Raw genomic sequence first — 25,780 nt, forward strand, 5'->3', positions numbered from 1 at the left:
TTAGCGCAGCGCGCTAACTGCTACACTACCCCACTAACACCATCACTAACACCACTACTAACACCACCACCAATAATACCACCAACACTAACACCACCACTAAGACCACCACGAACACCACTACCAGCACCAATAATACCACCATCACTAACACCACCACGACTAACACCAGCAACAAAAATTCCACCATCACTAACACCAACAACAACAATCGCCATTCGCCACTAAGTGGCGGTGATGTCACCACGACGCTTGTGCCAGGCCATGTGCACCTTGAGGCCACGTGAAGTGTCGAACGCCCGCCCGCTGGCAGGAGGTCACGGGGCAGACCCAGGTGCCACAGGTCGACTGAGTGAGATGACTGGCTGATGCACCACCTGTGCCCCTTACTGTGCCAACTTGCTGTGCTTTAGCCATCCGGCGCTCTGCTCGTTGTTGTGAGCGTCGTTCCTGCGCTCTCCGTTGTTGTTGGAGGGCGACTGCCTCCAACTGCCCAGTAGCGTCCTTCACGAGCCTCTTCCACAGAGGCCGATCTTGACACAGCTGGTACCAGTTATCGGCAAGTCCACTCAGCTCCACATCCTGCTGTACCACATCATTCTATCTCTTCTCTAGCCCGTGCTGCGTCCCTTCAGCCCCCTCGATCCGGCCAAATAAAAGCTGCTTGGGCATGCGGTGATTGGGCATGCGGGCTACATGGCCCAGCCAACGCAGCCTTGCCTGCCGGAGGAGCTCACTGATGAGGCTTTGTCCAGATCTTTCGAGGATTTGTGAGTTCCTCACACAATCCAGCCTGGTTAAACCCAGGATTGATCAGAGGCAGGCCAGCCTCAACGTTTCTAACCGGCAAAGATGTTCCATTAGGGGGGTCCACGTTTCACAAGCGTAGGGAAGGGAGGGAATGACTGTGGCTGAGAAGACCCGAAGCTTCGTGTGGAGCGACAGACCAGGTAGCTTCCACACAGCGTTACGCAACTGCTGAAAAGATAATGCCGCTCGACTGATTCGGAGTGAGACCTCTGCTGTTAAACCGGAGATGGTCATGAGCACACTGCCCAGGTATGGGAAACTTTCCACTCTCCACAACTGCCCCATTTACCGATTGGGAGTTGTGGAGGTGGAGTGCCCGATGGTACAAAATACTCAGGCAGGCGCTTCGTTTTGGTGGGGCTGATGGTAAGGCCCCACCTCTTAGTGGCACACTCCAGTTTTAGCAGCAGCGCCTCCAACTCCTCCTCTGAGTGAGCCGCAATTATCACGTCATCGGCATACATAACGTGGTTGACCAATAGGGAGCCATCCCTTGACGGCATCCGGGCATTGATCAGCCTCCCACTGTATCTGTACCAGATGGAAATTCCTCCGGTACAGCTACTGAAGGCCTCATGAACTACGTGGTCGAAATAGATGTTAAATAATGTTGGAGCCAGAGGACATCCCTGTCGCACCCCAAGGTGAACAGGGAATGGCTCCGACTCCCGGCAATGTAGTTTTACCCGGGTCCGCTCACCATAATGAAGGTCCTTAAAGATCGTGAGCAGCGGGTCAGGGACTCCGAAAGCACGAAGAACCCAGAGCCCAGGCCTACTGATGGTGTCATAGGCCTTTACCAGGTCAATAAAGCAGAGATGTAGGTCTTGTTGGAATTCCCTACACCTCTGCTTTAGCAAACGGACAGAAAATATGGCATCTGTGCAGGACCACCCTTTCCTGAAACCACATTGGGGCTCCGCAAGCCTCTCCTCAGCATGCCTGGTAAGGCAGTGTTGAATAATCCTTGCCAGGACCTTTCTCAGCACACTGAGGAGTGAGATGCCCCTGTAGTTGTTACAGTCTGTGCGGTCTCCCTTCTTAAAGATGGGGACCACCATGGCATCCAATCACCTCACTTACACCACCATCACTAATACCACCAACACCAACACCACCATCACTAACACCAGTAACACCACCACTATCACCACTACTAACAACCACAATCACTAACACCACCATCACTAACACAACTAACACCACCACCATCACGAGCACCCCCACCACTAATACCACCAACATTAACACCACCACTCCTCCCCCTGCCAGTATGGGACACCAAAGACAAAGATCCCCGTAGAGACTTAACAGGCTGTAGGGGCAAGTGCTGTTAGCCAGCAGTACGTATGAAGGCCGGCACGACACACGAGGGGGTTGGATTGCCAGCACCACGCCCGGCCGCCTTTGTCTCCCCAGTGGCGATCTTTACACACCACACCAGGTACTCATTCGAGGTTGAGTCGATCTAGGGGAGGCCCAGCACCGGTTCAGATAATCGTTACTGCTGTTGGCCTTTAGAGGGAATCCAACTTGGGGTCGCCGGGTTCATAGCGCGGCGCGCTGTCAGCTCTACGACCGTTCCACACACACACAGACTCACACAGAGACTCGCACACATACAGACTCACACACACAGAGACTCACACAGACTCTCACACACACATACAGACTCACACAGAGACTCACACACACACACAGAGACTCACACAGAGACTCACACACACACAGAGACTCACACACACACACACAGACACAGAGACTCACACACACACACAGAGACTCACACATACAGAGAGTCACACACACACACAGACTCACACATACAGAGAGTCACACAGAGAGTCACACACACAGAGACTCACACCGAGAGTCACACACACAGAGAGGCTCACACACACAGACTCACACAGAGAGACTCACACACACACAGACTCACACAGATAGACTCACACACACACAGAGAGTCACACACACACAGACTCATATAGAAAGCCTCACACACACACACAGACTCGCACAGAGAGACTCACACCACCACCGCCACCACTCACCCACAGCCCGGTTCCACTCCTGCTCTGGGGTCGGTCCGCGTCTCTCTAACGGCCAAACTGCCAGTCGGAAGCACGTGGCGCGAGACGCGGGGGTGGTCCAAGGTAACCACGCCCCCGTGACGTCAGAGCCATGAGCTCCTCCCCCTCACACCTGAGCTCCTCCCCCCCTGCCCCCCCTCGCGACCACGCCCCATGGTCCGCCATTTCCCTCCCCCTCGCTACCCCCCTGCCCCCCCTGCCCCTCCTCGTGACCCCCCTTCCCCCCCCGCCCCTCCACATTCGCAACCCCCCATGCCCCCTCACAACCCCCCATGCCCCCTCACAACCCCCCATGCCCCCTCACAACCCCCCATGCCCCTTCACAACCCCCCATGCCCCCTCACAACCCCCCATGCCCCTTCACAACCCCCCATGCCCCCTCACAACCCCCCATGCCCCCTCACAACCCCCCATGCCCCCCCTTTTTCTCCACCTAACGAACCCCCTCTATGCTCCCCCTCACCCCCCCCCTTGCTCCCCCATGCCCCCCCTTGCGACCCGCCCCCTCACCCCCCATGCCCCGCCCCCCTCCCCCGCTGCTACTTCCGCTTAGGCCGGGGCCGAGTGGAGGCGGCGCGCGCTGTGGATTGTGGGTGGCGAGCGGCTGATTTGGATTCCCGCTCACGGCCACCGTCAGTGGCTCGCGAAAGCTTCTGAAGCGGCGGCTCGCTGGGCCTCCTCTACGTCGACTCAGCCTGAAGGTGAGAACCTCGCGCGGTGTGTCCACATCAGCAGTGGCGGCGGCGGCGGTGGGGGGAGACAAAGGAGGCGCCTGGCCCACAGCCGTCACGTTCTGCTGAGTTCACGGCGCTGCTTCAAGCAGAGCTCGGCCCTGCTGCTGCTGCTGATGAGAGGCACTCCCAGAGGGCCGTGTGGCTGATGGGAATTATAGTTGTGGTTAAATTATAGTTGTGGTTACAGTTGTTGGTCGTGGTTATTGTTGTGTGGTTGTTATTGTGGTGGTTGTGCAGGTGGTGGCACACGAGTTAACCCATAGCACCAGGGTCTAGCCCTCCTCTTGTACCTAGCCAGGCAGAGCAGTCAACCCACGGCACCTGAGTCTGGCCCGTGGCCTCCTCCTGCACTTAGCCTGGCACAGCCGTCAAACCTTGGCACCTGAGTTATTGTGGGGACATCACCGCCACGTAGTGGTGAATGGCGACTGTTGATGTGTGTGGGCTTGTGTGTGAGTATGATGGTGAATGCGTGAGTATCATGGTGAGTATCATGGTGAGTGTATCATGGTTAGTTAGTAATACTGAGTGTGAGTTTGACTAATTCTCCCTCTCGCTGTCTCGGCTTTCCCCCCTAACTACCTCGCCTGGTGTACAGGAGGTTGTGGGTTCGACCCCGACGCTGATGCCTGCTGTATATTTGGAGTTTGCGTGTCTCTGTCTCTCCCCGTGGTCGTGTGGACTTTTTCTCCGGGTCCTCCGGTTTTTCCCTCCACATTTAGAAACATTCGTTTAAAGTTTTGACTTAAAACTTTAGTGACTGTGATGATGAGCCACTTCGTTAAGCTATCATTGGTGCCAAGTCGCTTCTGAAAAAGAGATGTTTAGCTGAGTGGACCTTAGTCTAGTTTTCTCTCTCCTTCCCGAGCACAAGAACAAGCAGGAGCAGGGGTAGGAGCATTCTCCACTTAGTGGTGGTGACGACACCACGGCGCTTGTGCCAGGATATGTGCACCACAGATATCCATCACATAGAGACCCATAGAGTCATCACACATAGACCTATACACTCACCACGCACATACCCTCAGACTTGCACAGAGAACCATAGACTCACCACAGAGACCCATAGACTAATCAGACAGAGAACCACAGACTCAAACAGATCCACAGACTCGCACAGAGCCTTATAGACTCACCAAACAGAGACATAAACTCACCAGACAGATACCCATAGACTCAATCGTACCCATACTCACACAGAGACCCATAGACTCACCACAGAAACCCATAGACTCAGAGAGAGACCCATAGACTCACCATACAGACCCATAGAATCACCACATAGAGACCCATAGAGTCATACAAAAATGCATAGACTCACCACACAGAGAACCACCGAATCAAACAGACTCGCACAGAGCCCTATAGACTCATAAAACAGAGACACATAAACTCACCACACAGAGACCCACGGACTCTCACAGAAACCCATAGACTCACCACACACAGATCCATCGACTCACAGAGAGACCCAAGGGCTCGCGTGTGTGGTTATTTAGTTGAAGGTGGAGGGGGATTACCAGCCCCTTGCACCCATCCAGAACTCCCTGTTGCCACTGTGTGGCTGCGAGGCGACGTGAGGTTTACAGCTGGTCAGGTTTGGCGCCCCCCCCCCCCCCCAAAATAGCATTTCTCACAACCACCACTGCGTTATCGACCGTCGCCATTCGCCAATAAGTGACAGTGACGTCACCACGGCGCCTGTGCCAGGCCAGGTGCACTTTGAAGCCACGTGAAGTGTCGAAGGCTCGCTGACCGGAGGTCCTGGAACAGACCCAGGTGCCATGGGTTGGCTGACTGAGATGACTGGCAGATGCACCACCTGTTCCCTGTACTGTGCCAAATTGCTGCATATTTATCATCCGGTGTTCCGCTCGTTGTTGTGAGCGTCACTCCTCTGTTGTTGGTGGAGGGCGACTGTCTCCAACTGCCCAGTAGAAGCGTCCTTCACGAGCCTCCCTCGCAGAGGCCGATCCCGACACCGCTGGTACCAGTCGTCGGCAAAGCCCACTCAGCTCCACATCCTCCCGTACCGCATCAGTCCACCTCCACTCCAGCCCATGGCGTGCCCGCCCATCTACTCTCAACCACTTACACCACATATTCGTTAACGATGCGCACCCTAATCTGCCACTACAGTTGTGTGCAGGGTGTTGTGATGTCACGTAGTTAGACGTTTCTCCTGGTCCCCCCCCTCCGTTATAACGCGCCGTCTATCTATGGCCTCGTCGCATTGGCCTTCATGGACGAGTGGTGATGGTGAAAGATGATTCAGCGGTGGACACTGAATTACCGGGGCCCCATTTAACGTTCAGGTGACACGGGGCACGGTACGTGAAGAACCTCTTATCTGTCCTGTAAGCAGACTCCTCTGCGTGGGATATTTAACACCTCTTAATGCACAGACAACAGCCAACTCAGCCTTGCCTGCCGGAGGAGCTCGCTGATGATCGGACAGTGTCCAGATCTCTCAAGGATCTGTGAGCTACTCGCACACAAAGATCCCCCGTGTAGCCTTTAACAGACTGTTGGGGCAAGTGCTTTATAACATCATCAAAGGGGCGCTGCAATATGATGCAATCAAAATCACCGATCAGAGATTTTCCTATATATTGTCTTTGTTGATCGTGAATCGAGACTAATTGTATTGATTCCACTCAATCGATCTGGCAGCAAGCTCAAAATGTCCGATTTTATCTGCAATATTCTGCATTTCACAGATCATTCAAAGCAACGGTATTGATGCCCGATTTGTATGAGTGGGTGGGTGGCAGGGTGAGTGGGTTTGTGAGTGGGTGAGTGAGTGTGTGGGTGGCTTTAGTAGTTGAGCGGGTGGGTGAGTCAGATAATGAGGCACCGCAGTGGTGAGATGTTAACTCCCTCGCCCAGAATACAGGATGTAATCAATTCGATCCCGACCCTGAAGCTGTATATTTGGAGTTTTCATCTTCTTCCGTGGTCGCGTCGATTTTTTTGATTCCTTGGGGTTTGTTTTACACGTAGGCTTTCGCGACCAATATTATCCATAATAGAGGTTTTTTTTTGGGTTAGATCGCGTAAATATATAAATGTGTCGTTAAAACCCACCACCACCCGACACAGCCAACTAGTAAGGGTTGTCACGTAATCAGAACATGCCAATTTATCACTAGTACAGCACACCGGTGTGTTGGAGAGTCAAGCCACAACATTTACAATCTGAGTACAACGTTTCGCCAGTAATTACAACTAGCTTCATCAGGCGACAGCCAGATTTGTGGAGAAGTTAGTCTGTTTCGTTCCTTATAAAGAGGCATAGATGTGGTGACCAAACTTTGGCGCTCTTGATGCAAAGTGGGGAGGGGGGGGGAGATTAATGAGTCAACGTACATTATGCATGCGCATTATGCGAACCCTTTGCGCTTGTCCTTCCGGTCCATTGTGTGCATTAAAATAGCCGGGTTTTCCCTCCGCATTTAAAATCAACATGCGTTTAAAGGCTTTGAATGCAATAAATGTTTACGTGATAAGCCACTTCGTCGACCTATTATTTGTAATCAGGTCACTTGATATACCTCTGTGGGCCTTACCTGGTAAAATAAAAAAAATTGTTTAGTTTCAGTTTATTGGATGGTTGAGTGGGTAGGTGGGATTTTGAGTGCGTGGGTGTGTCAGTTGGAGATTGAGTGGGTGTCAGGGTGAGTGGGTGGGTAAATTGGTGAGTGAGTGAGTGTGTTTGAGATCCAGTGGGTGGGTTTGTGTGAGTGGGTGGGTGAGTAGGTGGCTGAGCCGGAGAGTGGAGTGCCATGGTGGCGAGATGTTAACTGCCTCGTCTTTTATAAACTAGGTCATGGGTTCGATCCCGACCCTGACGTCTGTATATTTAGAGTGAGTGGGTGTGTAGGTGGGTGCATAGGTAAGTTCTTGAGTGAGTGGCTTGGTGTGTTGATGAGTCAGTGGGTTAGTGAGTGAGTGAGTGGGTTTGTGAGTGGGTGAGTGAGTGTGTGGGTGGCTTTAGTAGTTGAGTTGGTGGGTAAGTCAGATAATGAGGCGCCACAGTGGCGAGATGTTAACTCCCTCGCTTGGTATATTGGAGTTCGTAGGTTCCCCCCAACCCTAAAGCCTGTATACATTTGGAGTTTGCATCTTCTCCCCATTGTCGGGTGGAATTTTCTCCGGGTTCTCCGGGTTGTCCCTCCGTATTTAGAAACATGCATTTATAGAATTTGGCTGCTATAACGTTCTACGTGAAAAGCCACTTCATTGAACTGTTATTTGTGGTCACGTGGCTTCTGAAAAATATCTATTTTGCTGTGGGCCTGACCTGGTAAAATAAAAAAAATATTTTTAAAATGTAGTTTAGTGTGTGGATAATTGGGTGGGTGGGTGAGTGGGCAAGTGCATGGGTGAGTGCCTGGGTGGGTTTATGGGTACTGAGTGGCTGGGTGAGTCAGTGCCTGGATGCATGTGACGGTGGGTGTTTAAGTGAGTGGGTGACTGTGTGGGTTAGTGGGTGGGAGAGTCATATAGTGGGGGGCCACAGTGGCGATATGTTAACTACCTCGCCTCGTATACAGAAGGTTGTGGGTTCGATCCTGACCCTAATGCCTGTATATTTCCCTCCACATTTAGAAACATGTATTTAGAGGAGTTAGTTGCTATAAATGTATACATGATAAGCCTCTTTTTTGAGCTATAATTTTTGGCGATGGTGCTTCTGAAAACAATATTCATAGCTCAGTGGGCCTTACCTGGTAAAATAAACCTGGTTGAGTTAGTGGGTGGTTGAGTTAATGGGTAGTTTAATTATTGGGTGGCTTTATTATTGTTTGGTTGAGTGATGGGTGGGTGGATGATTAGTTATTTGGGTAGTGGGTGATTTGGTGAGTCGGTGAGTGGCTGAGGGAGTGGGAGGTGGTTGGGTGAGTGTGTGGGTTAGAAATGGAGTGGGTGGCAGGGTGAGTGGATGTGTAAGTGGGTGAGTGAGTAGGTGAGTGGCTGGGTAATTAGGTGAGTGGCTCGGTAAATAATTGAGCAGCTGGGCGAGTAGGTGAGTGTATGGGTGAGTGTGGGTGGGTATGTGGTTGGGTGAATGAGTGTGTGGGAAGGAGGTTAGGTGGGTAGTGGGTGGGTTATACATTGAGTGAGTGCGTTAGTGACTGGGTGAGTGAGTGGGTGGGTTAGCGATTGAGTGGCTCGGTGAGTGAGTGCTGGGTCGGTGAGTGGGTGAGTAGGTGAGTGTGTGGGTGTTAGTGGGTGGGTGATTGATGGGGTGGGTGTGTGAGTGAGGAGATGGGTGGGTGGGTTGGTGAGTGCATGAGGGAGTAAGTGGGTGGTTGGGCGTGTGCATAAGTGAGTGGGTCAGTGAGTGGGTGTGTGGGTGTGTGTAGATTAGTTTGGTATGAGATTGAGTGGGATGCTGGGTGAGTGGTTGAGAAGATAGGTGGGCAAGTTAATGAGTGAGTGGGTGGGTGAGCGGAGGGGTGAGTGACGGGTTGGGTGAGTGAATGGGTGAGTGACGGCTGGGTGGGTAATTTAACATGGGAAGTTGAGTGGGTAAGTTAGCGTGTAAGTGAGTGGATGGTTGAGTCAGAGAGTGAGGCGCCAAGGTGGTGAGATGTTCACTATTTTGCCTAGTATACAGGAGGTGGTGGATTCGATCCCGACCCTGTCGCCTGTATATTTGGAGTTTGTAAGTTCTCACCCGTGGTCGCCTGGATTTTGTTCTAGATCCTCAGGGTTTTCCCTCTGCATTTAGAAGCAACATGCGTTTAGAGGATTTGGCTGCAATAAATGTATCTGTGATAAGCCACTCGTATATCTATCATTTGTAGCCAGGTCTATTCTGAAAAGGATCTATATAGCTCAATGGGTCTTGCCTGGTGAAATAAAAAGTACATTTCGGTTTAAAGCTTTCATGACTGCAAGGATTCATCTTCTTGGTTCTTTCGGTAAAGTCACGTAGAATGGTAATAAAATAATAAAATAAAATAAGACAATAAAATTCTCACGACGTTTTGGCCACAACACAAGTGGCCTTCTTCAAGTGAAGAGACAGGTCTGTCCGGAAGACAGAGCTTGAATGAACGCTGACATGCAAGGACCGCGTCTATTAAGCTGTGTGGGCGGAGTTAATATATGAATTTGCATGTTACCTGCATCACCTCCGGAGAGGAGGAGGGAGGGGGCTGGGAACACAGGCAGAGAGGAAACAAGAAAAGGGGCAAGTGCAACAGCCAAGGTGCGCTGTTGTGTCCTGAGTTGCCTTATGACTATGCTGTAAACTGGACTACTATATAATACAATATTATACCTTCCAATCTAAACTACATGGTATAACATCATATCATAGACAAATTCCACTTTTGAATTATGCAATACGTTACTTTACACTACCCTATACTTTAGATTATAAACTATTAGACTTGTGATATTACATTATGTCTTATTCTTTGAACCCAACTATATACCACACTGATGTATATTCATTATGCAATTACGATGCTATATATTGCCTTATGAGTTATGTTAAACATTACAATGTTATACTATTAATTATTATACTACATGTTGTAAACCATACCATTGACCGTGGTGTAAGAAGTATTAAGAGGCAGTGCCAGCGAAAGGGCTGCGGTCTGAAAATCACCATAAAATACAATCAATTAAGAACCGAAATGGTTTAAAACATCTTTCCAATGGTTACTAAGCCAGAATCCATCTTCTCGGTTGAAATTGTCTCTGTGCTTGTATATGTGGATGGCCTCATGAACGAATCTCTCATGGTAGCCGGTTGGCTTGCAAAGAACCTCTGTCTTGGAGAAGTCAATGTCATGTGAGCCCACTGAATTATAACAGTGATCTGCCACGGCAGAGGCGTTCGTCCTACCGTGTTTCATGTCTGCTTTATGTTCGCGGATGGGGTCCGATATATGTCGTATGGTTTCTCCAATGTAGCTGCTACCACAGAGGCACTTTAGTTTGTAAACGCCCGGGTACTGTATGTCTGGAACCACATCCTTTACAGATGGAACCAGATCACGGATTTTTTGTACTGTGTTGAATCGGACCTGGATCTTGTGTTTATTCAGGATTTTGGAGATATTTTTGTGACCCCCGCAATGTACAGTGAGGGAAAAAAGTATTTGATCCTCTGCTGATTTTGTACGTTTGCCCACTGACAAAGAAATTATCAGTCTATAATTTTAATGGTCGGTTTATTTGTGGTGAAGGTTGTTTTGAAAACGAGCTATGTAGCTCATTGGGCCTCACCTGGTAAAATAAACATAATTCATTGTGTAGGTGAGTGAGCAGTGTGTGAGTGAGTGCATACGTGTGTAGGTGAGTGGGCGGTGGGTGAGTGAGATATTGGGTTAGAGATATAGTAGTGGGTGGCTTGCTGAGTGGGTGAGTGGCTCGGTGGTTAAGTTAGTGGGTGGTTTAATTAATAGGTGATTTAGTTTGTGAGTGGTTGAATTATTGGGTGGTTGACTGATGGGTGGGTGAATAATTCCGTGGTAATGGGTGAGTAGATGAGTGGGCGGGTGGTTGGGTGAGTGGGGGATTAGAAATTGAGTGGATTGCAGGGTAAGTGGATGTGTAAGTGGGGTGGGTAAGTAGATGAGTGGCTGAGGGAGTGGGCAGCTGGTTGGGTGAGTGGGTGGGTTAGAAATTGAGTGGGTGGCAGGGTCAGTTGATGTGTAAGTACTGGGTGAGAAGGTGAGTGGCTCATTGAGTAAGTGAGTGGATGGGCGAGTAGGTGAGTGGATGGATGAGGGAGTGAGTGGGTGGGTGAATTAGTGGGTGGGTGAGTGGATGTTTGGGTGGGTGGATGAGTGAGTGTGTGGGTAGGTGGTTAGGTGGTTAGTGTGTGCGTTAGAAGTTGAGTGGGTTAGTACCTGAGTGAGTGAGTCGGCTGGTGGGTTGGTGAGTTCGTTGTTGGATGAGTGGGTGAGTATTAGTGGGTAGGTATGTAGGTGAGTGATTGACTGTATGGGTGGGTGAGTGAGTGAAGAGATGGGTAGGTGGGTTGGTTGGTGGGTGCGTGAGTGAGTGAGTAAGTGGGTGCGTGAGTGCATAAATGGCTAGGTGAGTGAGTTTGTGGGTATGAGATTGCGTGGGTGGTTGGGTGAGTGGTTGAGAATTAATTTTGATGAGTTAGTGGGTGGGTGAGTTGGTGAGTGAGTGGTTGGGTTAGCGTATGGGTAAGTGAGCAAGTGGTTGGGTGAGTGTGTGGGGTAGTGAGTGATTGAATAAGTGGGTGAGTGAGGGGCTGGGTGGTTGGCTTGGGTAGTGAGATTGTGGGTGGGTAAGTGAGTGGGTGAATGGGTGTATTGGTCGGTGAGTGTGTGAGTAAGTTAGTCGGCACATGATTGAGCGGGTGGCTGGCTGAGTGCGGGAGAAGATGGGTGGGTGAGTTAGTGGGTAGGTGAGTTGGTGCGTGGTTGGGTGAGTGAGGGAGTGACTGGTGGGTGGGTAAGTTAATGTGGGAGGTTGAGTGGGTGAGTTAGTGTGTAATTGGGTGAGCGGGTCAGAGAGAGGGGTGCCACTATGGTGAGATATTAACTACCTCACTGAGTATACAGGAAATCGTGTATTCGATTCTGACCCTGCTGCCTGTATATTATGAGTTTTAATGTTTTGCCTGTGTCCTCGTGGATCTTTCTCCGGGTCCTCCAGATTTATCCCTCCACATTTAGAGTCAAGATTTGTTTAGACGATTTGGCTGCACTAAATGTCAGCTTGATAAGCCACTTCGTTCACGTATCAGTTGTAGCCAGATCACTTCTAAAATGTTTTATATAGCTCTGTGGTGCTTACCTGTTAAAATACAAAATAGTTTAGTTGTAGTTTATTGGATGGGTGATTGGGTAGGTGGGTAGTTCGGTGCGTGGGTGGGTTAGAGGTTGGGTAGGTGGCAGGATGAGTGGGTGGGTGAGTAGATAAGTGGCTGGTGAGCAGGTGGGTGGGTGAGTGCATGAGTTATAGATTAAGTGGGTGGATGGGTCAGTGTGTGATTTGGGGCATGAATAGGTGAGTGGGTGGGTTAGTGGAGTGTTGAGTGAGTGGGTCGTTGAGTTAGTGAGTGGGGGGTATGCAGGTGGGTTCGTAGGTAAGTGGTTAAGTGAGTGGCTGGGTGTGTTGATGAGTGAGTGGGTTTCGCGATTGAGTGGGTGCCAGGGTGATTGGGTTCATGAGTGCTTTGGCTGGGTGTTTGAGTGGTTGGGTGGGAGGCTGAGTCAGAGTGGAGCGCCAGGGTATCAGAATGTTAACTCCCTCGCCATTTGTATAGGACATCGTGGGTTCGATCCCGATCGTGACGCCTGTATATTTGGAGTTTGCATGTTCTCCCTGTGGTTGCATGGATTTTTCTCTGGGACCTCAGAGTTTTTCATGTATATTTAGAAATATACATTTAGAGGCTTTGGCTGCTATAAATGTCCACGTGATAAGCCACTTCTTTGAGCTATCATTTGTTTGCCATGTCATTTCCGACAAGGATCTGTATAGCTCAGTGGGCCTTACCTGGTGAATTTAAAATAATTCAATTGTAGTTGAACTATTTTAAGTGAATAGGTGGATGAGTGGGTCGGTGGGTTGGTGAGTAGCTGGTTTAGTAAGTGAGAGGTTGGATGAGTGGGTGGGTGGTTGAGTTGTTGGTTTAGAGATTCGGTACGTGGCAGGGTGAGTGAGTGGGTGGGTGGCTTTACCAGTGGGTGGGTGGGTGGATAAGTCAGAGAATGGGGCGCCATGGTGGCTAGGAGATGTTAACTACCTCGCCTGGTATATTGAACTTCGTAGGTTCGATCCCGACCTTGACGCCTGCTGTATATTTGAAGTTTGCATGTTTTCCCCGTGGTCGTGCAGGTTTTTCTCCAGTTTCTCCAGTTTTTCCCTGCACATTTAGAAACATGAGTATTTTGAGCATTTGGCTGCTATAAATTTCCATGTGATAAGCCACTTCGTTAGGCTATCATTTGTGGCCAGGTCGGTTCTGAAAAATAGCTCTGGTAAAATAAAAAATGGTTTCATTTATAGTCTACATAGGATTGACTTCCCAGGAAGTAACACTCATTGTATAAACCCCAGAAGAATATTGTTTTGAGTCACCCAAACCAGAATGTGAACTGATATATTCGTATTTTCAAGCGAGGTTCTCGGCCACAGACCACCTGGACAAATATGATGTAGTTTAGTTTGCATATGAATTATTACTTGGGGTTTGTTGACATGATAAAGTTAATGTTTTCTTTGACATGTCTATTGTGGTGTACACTCTGACAGGGGCTCAGGCTTGTTGGGGCAGCATCTGGCTGAAATGCACCTTCACAACAGGAAGATTGGAGAGAGCTTCACAAGGAAGAGAAAACTATCGGTATTGAATCATGAAAATGTAAAACATGTGGAAAACTAGGCCCACCGATCCAACCCTAGCATCATGTCAACTATGTATTATGTTGACATTCCTTCGCACTGAGAGTAGGCATGCTAATCGGATCTAATGAATATGTGTAAACAGGCGATTTGTGTGTAAACAAACACACATTTCATACAGCTGTTTATTAATCGTAAAAATCAAGCGATTGAGCTAGTGAATGAGATAGACACATGCTGTCATTATTTCATACATGAACACAACTAGCCAGCCAGCAGTCATGCTTTTCCACACCTAATCACATTCATCTCTTTGTTTTAGCCATCTTTGTGATGAAGGGAACTGTATTGTTCATGTGTGTGCAATGTACTTTTCAGAATATGAATTATGTTGGGTAATATATGAATTATGGCTATTAAAAGTATCTGTATTTAAGTCCATCAGGGCAAACTCTTCTGCAAAGGAGACTTAGAGCATTCAACATTGCGTCCCTTTATATTTTTGCTAATCGCAATATTTTTCGATTTAAAGCTTTCGTGACTGCAGGGATTCATATGCTTGGTTCTTTCGGTAAAGTCACGTGGAAGGGAAATAATAAAATAATACAAATAAAACATTATATAATAAAATTTTCACGAAGTTTCGACCACAACGCAAGCAGACGTCCTCAGATGAAGAAACAGAGCTGTCGGAAAGACAGCGTCTTAATGAACACTGGGCAGTGAACACTGGGCAGTGTTCATTAAGACGCTGTCTTTCCGACAGCTCTGTTTCTTCACCTGAGGACGGCTGCTTGCGTTGTGGCCGAAATGTCGTGAGAATTTTATTATATTATGTTTTATTTGTATTATTTCCCTTCTACGTGACTTTGCCGAAAGAACCAAGAATATAATCGCAATATGTTCAGGAGATAAATGTCAAGGTCTGCTAGCCAAAAGAAGGCTTTAGGAGAGAGTTCATGTAGTTTTGCTATTCATTCATTAAAGGGCAATAGAGTAAATGCTAAAATAAATGTTTCCAGCTAATTTTTTTATATACGCTAGATTTACAAGTCTATAATGTACAGAAAATACCATGGTTGGCCAGACCATCGCTCGGCATCTGCATGTGGCTCCTGGGCAGTTCAAGTGTGGCTTTGCAGAGGCGCTGCTAATTTGTAACTCTTCAATTTAACTTTATATGAAGTGAGAACAATCTGGTATCGGAGGCAGGCCATGAGTACTCCCAGGGCACTGAGATTTCTAAACTCAAAATTCCACAGCCAGTCAACACGAGTCAACTTCTGTATGGCTAATCTTTATCTCTTGTGGCTCCCGTGGCCATCTAAAGATTATGGTATGCTGCTGGTAGGGTCAGGAAAGTTGGTCACCCTTGGTATATGCGTTGATGATTTTGTGCAATGTTCAGCTGCTCCGTCACGACAGGGGTCCCAGTCAGTTTGAGACTGCTAAATTAAGGTTCTCATGTGCTTTACAGATTTTGATACAAATTTCAGTCTTGAATTTCTCCCAACAGGTATGGACCCTGGGCAGGAGGATGTAGAGTATGTGGGTTTCATACGGCTATATGCTGTGGTTACATCCCACATGTGATCTCCGCTTTAAAGTCATGAAACTGGTTGTAGCCCATTTAAATTTTAATATACCCGTTTAACACGTAGGCTTTCGCGGCCAATATCCATAATATCGGTTTTTTTGGGTTGGATCGTTGAAATAGAAATTTGTCGTTATACCCGCCACCGACACAGCCAATTCGTAAGGTTTGTCACATAAACAGAACATTCCAATTCGTGAAGGGCTCACAAGTGACGTCATCACATCTATCCCTCCAAGGAATGAAACAGGAGGATTTCTCTACGAATTTGGCTGTCCACCTAATGATGATAGTTGTAAATACTGGCGAAACGTCATACTCAGATTGTAAATGTTGTGGATTTTCTCTCCAACACTTCGGTTTGCTGTACTAGTAGCGGATTGGCATGTTCCGTTTACGTGACAACCTTACAAATTGGCTGTTAGGTGGTGGTAGGTTTAACGGCTCATTTATTTTTATGCGATCTAACCCAGAAAAAAGCATATTATAGATTTAATATACCCTTTTGTTGAAGGACAGCCTGGGTGACCAAAGTTTTATAGGAGCGGCAATAATGTTTACTTGATTAAATTAGTTTTATCATGGAGCGGTAAAATCAGCTGTTGTTCAGATGTCAGTCTAATTAGTATTACATCGTAGAAATATGAGAGTCCTTTGTGTAATAGTCTATTAACCACTGATGATGGTAACATTGGTTTAAGGTTACATTTTAAGAACTAGATTGACGTACATTTTTTCTTGCATAAGTACACAAATTTATAAAACAGTATATTTGATGAAAAAATGCATATATTTTCTTCAATTGCACAGAGTTGTACCTTTGATAACAGGGCACACAGTTACAACTGACATCACCAGATGTCACTCAAGTTCCCTCAGAGATCGATCTTGCATAACCAGTGTTCACGTAATCAGTTATGTTTTCGCTAATTACCAATTACACTCAGCCGGGTTTGACAGACTTGTATGAATGTATGTTGCACTTCCTTTCCACCATACATAGCCAACCGTGCTAAACGGAGGTGCGGGAATTAAGCGCAGAACCTATCGTTAGGATCAATGCTGTTGTAATTTTTTATGAGGATATCAATTGGTGGCTAGAATGAGATGTTCAAAGACTACAGCATGATAATCGGTACATAACATGAGTGTCGAATTATGTCTTAAGAATTACCCAGCCATTTGTACATAAAATTCAACGTTTCTGGGTGACCGTGTTCTTCATTGCAAGGCCCGCGGGCCGGTGGCAGTCCCTGGTGTCCTTTTTACTGCGACCCCTGACGTGCAGTCCCCGACAATACACACAAGTGAAAACACCCCATCATGCTGTCAAACCCCCCAATGGTTTCAAATGTGAGATGGCTCTTTCACTGATAATGTCTTATTCGCGAAAGTGGCCCGCCTCCGAAAATGAGTGAATATCACTGTTTTAGGTCAAGGATTGGCCAAATAAAGTAGGTATTATTTGCTTATGTTTTTAAATGTCTGTAATAAAACTATATTTATGCCACCAGCTGAATGAGTGGCAGGAGGACTGGGTGACGTTCTTCTCACGGCAGCGACTGCAGCTTCAGCTGGACATGATAGAGAAGGACTACGGTGAACGGGAAACCCGCGAGCTCTGGTCTCGGCTTCAGGTTCGTAAGCTGTTTCACTCTCGCCCTTAACCCTTTCCTGTTCCGAGACGACTGCTCATTTCAGGATGGGTCTCGTTCACCACCGAATCTCGGAACGCGCAAGTGGTTCAGCGGTAATTTTTTTTAGAGAGGCATAGCGCCGTTGTTTTTAAAGACATTGTACTCGCCGCAGAGCACCGTAGCGACAGGACAGCACTCTATTATAGCTGGTACCAAACTGTGCTACACACCTTCCCGCACGGCCTTGTGGGATCCTCGGTACCGATAAAGTTATTTAATATTTACTTCCTATTACGTTCCGATGACGTACACGAGATTCAGCGGTGAACGGGATGCACCCCGCAACTTGCAGTCATCTCGGAGCAGGAAAGAGTTAATACATGCAGCAGTGTAGCTCATCATGTGCACAGCCATATGGGAAACCCATTTGATCGCAGTGGGTTTTCGAGGTGACTTTAAAGGTAAAGTGGTGTTTCACACGCAGGCTTTCGCGACCAATATTATTCATGATAAAGTTTTTTTTGGCTTAGATAGCGTAAGTGTAAATGCGTCGTACACCCACATCCACCCAACACAGCCCATTAGTAATGTTTCTGACATGAACAGAACGTGCCATTTATGTTATTGCTCGGCACTCTGGTGTGTTAGAGAGGAAACGCAGAACATTTTCAAACGAGTACGACCTTTCGCTGGTGATTACACCCAGCATCATCAAGCAATTGCCAGAAGCGTTCTGGCTTCTGGCAATTGCCTAATGGCAATTGGAGTGGGTGTACGACGCATGTAAATTTATGCGATCTAACTCTAAAAAAACGTTATCATGAATAAAGTGGTGTTGTTTTTTGCGTGGTGTGCAGCTTCGGTTGGGGGAATTTTTCCGGGACGTAGAGGTGGTTCCGGCACTGCTCCACGGTGACCTATGGACTGGGAACGCTGCAGAGATTAATGAAGGGCCCGTCATCTTTGACCCAGCCTCCTTCTATAGGCACTCGGAGTACGAGCTTGCCATCGCTGGGTAAGAAAAAACTACAAACAACCAAAACAATTGCAGCAACTGCCGTTCACTGCCCTGTCTATGGCATGCAAGGTTCATTCGTATAACCTCAGTGTGGCAAGGGCTGGCTCATTAAATAAATAACAGAGACCAGGTAGAGTTGTGGTTGAGATGTCTACATGCTTAGGTCTCCACCCTCTCTATTTGCTAACTTACAAAGACTCATCCTTCCTTGCTAAGGCTTTTTGGGCAAATCCTGTTAAAGCTGATACGGTGCACAAAACACTAGTGGAACGATAAAACTCTTACTTATCCACGGCACTTGAGGATGCTTGAATGTTCCAGAAACACAGTTTGTCGAACAAGGAAGACAAGTTGCCACTGATGTGCTTTACCAGAAATCCAAGCTGAAGATAATTCATTACACGTCAAATGGAATTCAAACCCTCAGAGCTGGGATATGCTTCAGTGAACAAAAACACATTTGACATGATGTTTACTGTGCAGCCATTGGTGACTAAGTTGAGACCACAGCATTCCTGCCCTCAATTCGCAGGAACGTTTGTTGATAGATGGCTCACTGAATTTTGAACGGAGGACCTCAATGGCATTGGCTCGGTGCTCTGACATTGAAATTAACCTCGAGCCACTCAATTTCCTGCATTACGTTGAATTTGTGAAAATGTTGTTCATTGTTATGTTGTTCATACTGGAACAGCAGCATTGTAAGATTTTGAATGTTTGGTGTTGTTTGGGTACAGGATGTTCCAGGAGCTTTAGCTCCACGCTTCACTCATCCTACCACGCTCTCATCCCAAAGTCACAAGGCTTCGGCAAGAGCCAGAAGCTCTAGCAACTCTTCCACTACCTGAACCACTGGAATCACTTTGGGACAGGATACCGAGGGTCATCCATCTCCACCATGCGCAGTCTCCTCAAGTGAATGAACGGTGCAGGAAATCGTGGGCTATGGTGTATGACTATAAAAATTATTATCGGCCATGATATACATTGTTGAATAAAGGCCTTCCCTAAGCCACCACTCAATCTCACAAAACTAGTCCATTTAAATGCTGTGCAATGCCCTAGGCATTCCACGTGAGTGTGACCGGGGGTCCCTTTGTTCCACATCCTGGCCGTGATCTCCACGCGAAAACTGGGTCAGTTAATGTCCGAATCAGAATCTTTAATTAGGCTGGACGAATCTGATGAGCTATGAAGCTCTTTTTTTCACAGATGTCCAGTCGGGGCGAGTCAGAAAGTTACAACAACAAACAACAGTACAAACAGATAGGAGGGCAAAGTAAAGGAACGCGAAGCAAATTTTGACTTAAAACTTTCGTGACTGCAGGAATTCATATTCTTGGTTCTTTCGGTAAAGTCACGTAAATAGAAAACAAAAAACAATAAAATAAAGACCGCTTGTGTTGCGATTGAAACGTCCTGGGTTTTTTGCTTTTATTATTTTCAATTTATTTTTTATTTGTTTTATGTATTTAATTATTTAATTTGAATTTGATTTCTTGTTTTCTATTTACGTGACTTTATTTACGTGACTTTACCAAGAATATGAACGCTAAGCAAGTCATGAAATAAAAATATGTAAGAGTTCAAATTGCATTAGTGCATCAATTCCTGCCAAATTTTTTTATCACCAAATGCCATTTTGGGCAATGCAGTATAACAAAAACAATCCCAGATGTTTGGCTAGTACCAGTTACAGTGTATGTTTTTGTTGTTGTTTTGCTATGGGAGTAAACCCATGCAGAGAAAGGGACCAGAATTAGGAAAGCGAAACCAGGCACTCCTTCAGAAGATGCCATGCACGGGCGTGACCACTGCACCACCCTGACGCCCAAACAAATGTAATTCAAATAATCTACAATACTGGCAAATAAACCCTATTAGTGTCAACCGAATATCCGGACAATCTGGCCTGTGTATAGCTGCATCGGTGTTTCTATAAGTCGTATTCAAATTGCCTGCTATGAATAATATTTTAAAGTACAGGTTGCCCACCTCTGGTTTTATTTAACTTACCAGTTGTACTCATTCTGTTTGTCACAGGTAATATGGCAAGGAAAATATTTCGCAGCACGATTAGGACAATTATGGTGACACATGTGACCCCCTCTACACAAGTAACAGTTGAGAGTCAATGCTGTGATGTTGTGCGATTGGTGCAAGCGACCCCATCGTTGTGTTTTAATGTTGAGCAGTTAAACTTGCACTGTTGTGGGGTGAGGTCAAGGCCGATGTCTGCTTGCAGCGGTGTCAAGATGAGCGTTTTGAAGAGGCTCGCGAAGGATGATACTTGGCAGTTGGGTGCAGTCTCCCTCCATTAACAACAGAGGGCAGAGGAGCGACACTCACAACAATTGGCTGAGCACTGGGCGTATACAACGCATGAAGTCGGCAGCAAGTTTATCTCAGGGAGTTGACCCGCACACGACAACTGGGTCTGTCCCGCGTGTTCACGCTATAACGCGGTTGCCTTCATTTAGGGAACGCGCACCGCCATAAGGCGACTTGTGAGCGGTCGACGCCGAACTACTTTCTTGAGCTGCGCGGTTGAGCGAGACGAGACGGTAACGCGGCGGCGTCCCCTCAAGTTGTTTGTAACCCAATTCTGACTGCGCAGTAAGAGGCGGTGGGGGGGTCACCAAGTGACACGCAGCTTGACCGTGGAGTAGACCGCGAGGACGCCAACATCGCCTAGGCAACGCCGCCCCCCTCTGGCTCTGCCTGCCTCGCTCTGTGCACGTGAGGTGTCAACCACGTGACGCGGGCCACTGCGCGCGTTGCGTCACCGCTCACCGTGGGGGCCCCTCCGCTACGTCCACATCGTACAGTCGCACATTCATTAATAGTCACACTCTTAATCATGTTTATGGTCATCGTCATTAAAGGTGAGTTTAATAATACTACTACACAATGTGTGCATTAATATATACGGCATGAATAAAACGCACCTGTAAATATCCTAAGTAAGTTTGACCTGACATTATTGCACAACAATTGCCCAGCCACCGTGGGATGTTTATCCTCCAATGTGTATCTGGCTCTGACCTGACTTATATAAAAGTGCAGCTCTGCAATTGCTTGGTCACACCACCGCTGGTGAAAAGACCTTCATGAGAGCAAACTCTTTACGAGTATTTGGTCTACTTTTCCATATAACAATAGGTTTTACCCTTTCTGGCAATACAACAGGTGTCAAGATGTTAAAACACCAAACAGAATCCTCATTCAAGGAATCCTGTCTGCATTAACCACACGTACTTGTGGTGAACATTCTTTGAAACTGATTAGTCCACACCAGGAAGGTCCCATATTCTACTTTTCCACGTTGACCAGATGTGTTGGAAGAGCCGGCTGAAAGCCACACTTTGCTGCATCACACACGACTTGCCGATCAGCTGTGGTGTGCCCATTTAGCGACCTCTGGTCTGTGAGTTCAGTTTACTAACCATTAACAGCATGGCAGCTTTCTAATTGGCTTGTGTGACAATTCACCTGTGTCATTATCTCTTGCACTGCCTGAAATAAGTTTTGGCGTAAGGGAGGGAAATTATGACTCACCCACCTGCACCTGCCTTGTGCTCCCAGACACCTAAGGACCTTACTACCGCTGTGAGAAATTGACGGGCGTAGACTGCTGTATGGCGATGATGTATTCACGTCGTTCCTGCTGTTTTCCTCTTTTGCTAGGTGATGCAATTGGTGTGCCAACACCTCCAGATGCAGTTCCTGAAGGACCTGGGCATTCGGGACATGTTCGTTTTGCCTGTGATGAATGAGTTTGTCCGAACACACAGGGAAGTCAGCCTGTTCATCGAGGTGCGTTTCCCATGTTTATTTCACTCGATTGGTCGTCTGTTTGCAAGGTCATGCTCTGCCCAGAGGTCACCCACTGAGATTTTTTTTACCGTAACATTACCGTCACTTGGGTTTGGTGATCGATTCAACGGGGCAAAAATATTTGTAAGAAGCGTAAACATGGCAACGTGATCATTGTCAGACCACGGAGAACCTTCAGAATGCCGAGTATGATCTTTAAATTGATCCTGGACTCGTTCGGGGGATATTTGAACAATTTGAATATTGGGGCGATATTGTCTTGCTACGGGTCTGAGTGAGAAGTCTCCCAGCGGTTTTTTGAGTCCATAATCGAGATTTTTGGGTTAGAGCACGTAAACATGCACTCAATGATACACTAAATATGCACTATTTATTTATATATATGCTAAATTATTTTGTTGATATGTAAACTCTGACTTTAACATAGCCACTTCCATGACCAGTTACATGCTAATTCCTCACATTAACATTATGTTAATCTCCCATTTACATGCTAATTTCTGACTTTAACATCCTGCTAATATATCACATTAGCATAGCTACTTCAATGCTAAATCGTTCTGTTGATATGTAAACTCCTTTGTCAAGGTGCTCCGCTCCTCCCACCCAGCTTAAAATACGCTGCCAAGCTTAGCAGTGTTCATTGGAGCGCTGTCTTTCCAACAGCTCTGTTTCTTCACCTGAGGACGGCTGCTTGTGTTGTGGCCGAAACGTCGTGATAATTTTATTTAATAGTTTTTATTTTATTATTTTATTATTTCCCTTCTACTTGACTTTACCGAAAAAACCAAGAAGATGAATCCCTGCAGTCACGAAAGCTTTAAATCGAAAATCAACACACGTGGTACGAAACAAGTATCATATGTTATAAGAATAATATAAACATGCAATATTCACGGCAATGGCAGTGTTGTTCAGCGTGCCCTGCTGTGGAAGCCAGCCACATGAGTTTGATAACCAGTCATGGCTAGTATCAGTGGAAAGCAAAATCTGAACTGGTTCAATGCTTTGCTGACCCAGACTGAGCAGTATGGAGTGCTAATAAGTTAACCGGATGATACATTATTATTTGGCAATGCTGCTGCTGCGTTGGCAGTGGTGCCCAAGAACAATTAACTAAAAAACTCAACACATTAGTCAGTAATGTTGTGGCCTCAATAGACACAACATTATATGCAACGTTTCGGGCCATGGTCCTTCTCCCATTTGTACAATGAAAAAGGGCCATTGCCCAAAAGTCTACATTTTTTCATTTTTATTTAATTTTAAGGTCATTGTTATTGACGAACGTGTTGAGTTACCATGATAATTAAGAACAGATTTTGGTAGAAAGGTCCTGTTACTATGATGAATGTATCCTCTAGACAAACATACAAATTCATCACAGGGTTGCCTAAAGCTTGCCAATAGAAAATAATGCCGATTAAGTTGTGGGCACCCGACATTCACTTGCCCTGCGGCCACTCCCTCAACGACACGAGTCGCATTGACTCAGGGTCCCGCGGGTAGTTCCATGACTCGGTGGTCCAGGAGAGTGGCACGAGCGATGCGGGCATCAGCTGGGCGCCACAAGGGCAGCCATGCTTCGAGTCACTCGCACAGCTCCCTGTTCAGCACGACGTGAACGCATTCCCAGCCTTCTGATCTATGTGGCTTTTCCGAATCAAGCAAATTGTCACTGATAATTTAGCACATTTGCTATGCTATTTAAAAAATATCTAGCGATTCATTTTATATAGCGTCGTTCATGATTATTGCATCTCAGAATTTCTGAGGAGCCAAAGACCAAGCTGGAATATTGCAAGGGAGGTGAGCCTGCACCAACAATTGCCCTGCATTTCTATATATGTTCAGATGTTGCCAGCCAATTAGTGAGTGTGTATATATGTGGAAGGAAACTGGAGCACACAGATAAGTCACTGCTGAGTGCATTAATCACCCTTTGTGAGATTTGACGCAGCATGTAATTAAAATATATTTCCAATTTGTCTTCGGGTGATTTTGTAGGTGTTTGTTTTAAGCAAGAGGAGAGTGGAGTTTTAATGCCATGTCCTGAATGGGCCTTCCATTACAAAGTCCTCATTCAGGATCCCAGTCCCACAACATTTCAAGCCTCCCTCTCAGTTCTACTGCTCTTTGCACTGAACATTTAAACCTACTTATTGGGCCTTCTGATATGCCCTCTTTGGTATCATGACATGCCATTTCCTATACTGGATCATTGTAATCATCGCTCCATCATGCCTCCTTGTCAGTCAGTAAACTTCTAACATTGGTGTCGTGTGTGTCTGTTGCAGGGATACTCTGGGGGGCCCTTTCTTTGCCAGGACTCAAACGGCCGCTGGTTGCTTTCTGGAATCACCAGCTGGGGTGTTGGCTGTGCACGGGCATACCAGCCAGGTGTCTAGCGCACAGTCGCCAAGTTCATGGACTGGATTCACCAGAACATGCAGTAGTCTCTTATACATTTCTGCACAAGCAGAATACTATAGATCAGGGATATAAATATTATGGGAACTAAACATCAAAATAATTAATTAAGGCAATAAATATATTTTTCTAAAACTGATTTAAAGTTAATGTTAAAAGGTTAATTTAATGAGCTGAATGCTATATTTTAACTGCACCATAATGCAAAAAAAAATTCCAAGTGAACACAGATTTTGGGTCAAATCAGAAAAGTATTTTTTTTACATGCGTTGTCAATAGCGTTTTTATCTTTTGGGCTTGCCACACATGTCAACGGGCCTGGCAAAGCAAACATGAGCATGATGTTGGCATTGGCAGGAGATGAAGACAGAGCTTGCTATTTTTCAATGTTGCTTAATTCTTTCAAAACTGACACAATGGACAATGAATGCACTGTCTAAATATTTGGCCCAACCTGATTATACATGCTAGCAAAGTGAGTGTTGTCCAAACTACGTATGATACATTTATATTCTTGTTATATTTTGACCTGGGTCATCAACTCGCATCTCCCATACATTAATTGCCATGGATGTTGAGCAGTAGGGGTACTCAGAGGGGGTCTATTGGCCTTCTAGGGGACCACTGCAATGATCGGGGCATCCAGAAGGGATGATGAGTTCCACAGGGAGAACGTTCTTCATTGCCTTTGAGTGTCCATGGCAAGGTTATTGGTGATTACCTTCACCTCCCCCGGTCAACACAGTCCATGAGTTTGTGAGTTTTGCTTTACTAACGACATGAAAACAAGACTGGTTTGCACAAGGAGCCTGCAAAAATTTTATTTAGAAAACCTCATGAAACGTGATGCATGGCACTTATCTGAGACGCCCCTTATCTGAGACGCCCCTGTGTAAATGGCGTGATATCAAGACCATTATTATCATAGTGAACTACATGACGTGTGTAAGAAAACTATATAAACATCTATTGGAAACATTTCATGAAAATATGTACAAAAATGAACACTTTAATAGTGTTTCATGGTATTCCAAAAATTTAGACATTTGATTGGTTAAGATGGTTTACTCGTTGGGATGATAAATGGCAATGATCCTTCATCATGTAAAAGACTGTAAGCTGCTTTCAAAAATATATATTTTTTGAAGATCGTATTCACACTCTGCAACAGTCTATTTTCCACATCAAACCATAACGTGTCTGTCGACTGCAATTGAAAATTGATGCATGCTTAGTAGCGATCGGGTGAATAAACATTGCAATGTGTCACA

At 46.6% G+C, this 25,780-nt stretch overlaps 1 protein-coding gene across 7 annotated transcripts; it reads left to right on the plus strand.

Annotated features, from left to right (window-relative positions):
* The first annotated feature begins 3,464 nt into the window (after positions 1-3,464).
* LOC142922484 (fructosamine-3-kinase-like) lies at positions 3,465-25,780 on the plus strand. Of its 7 annotated transcripts, none has more exons than XR_012940081.1 (8): positions 3,467-3,604; positions 13,904-13,994; positions 17,102-17,224; positions 18,082-18,239; positions 18,980-19,168; positions 21,930-22,058; positions 22,872-22,923; positions 24,377-25,780. XR_012940081.1 is itself a non-coding variant. In XM_076063298.1 (5 exons), the coding sequence occupies exons 2-5, from the start codon at positions 13,938-13,940 to the stop codon at positions 18,996-18,998; spliced, it is 357 nt and encodes a 118-aa protein (XP_075919413.1). In that variant the 5' UTR covers positions 3,467-3,604; positions 13,904-13,937; the 3' UTR covers positions 18,999-20,137. The 7 variants fall into 7 exon arrangements, 1 of the variants encoding a protein (XP_075919413.1); XR_012940080.1 differs by having other exon boundaries at positions 22,875-22,923; XR_012940076.1 differs by lacking the exon at positions 22,872-22,923.

This window comes from Petromyzon marinus, unplaced genomic scaffold (assembly GCF_048934315.1).
Source record: "Petromyzon marinus isolate PM22_M1 ecotype Great Lakes invasive population unplaced genomic scaffold, UKy_Petmar_22M1.pri1.0 PM_Scaffold_1, whole genome shotgun sequence".
Lineage (NCBI taxonomy): Eukaryota > Metazoa > Chordata > Hyperoartia > Petromyzontiformes > Petromyzontidae > Petromyzon > Petromyzon marinus.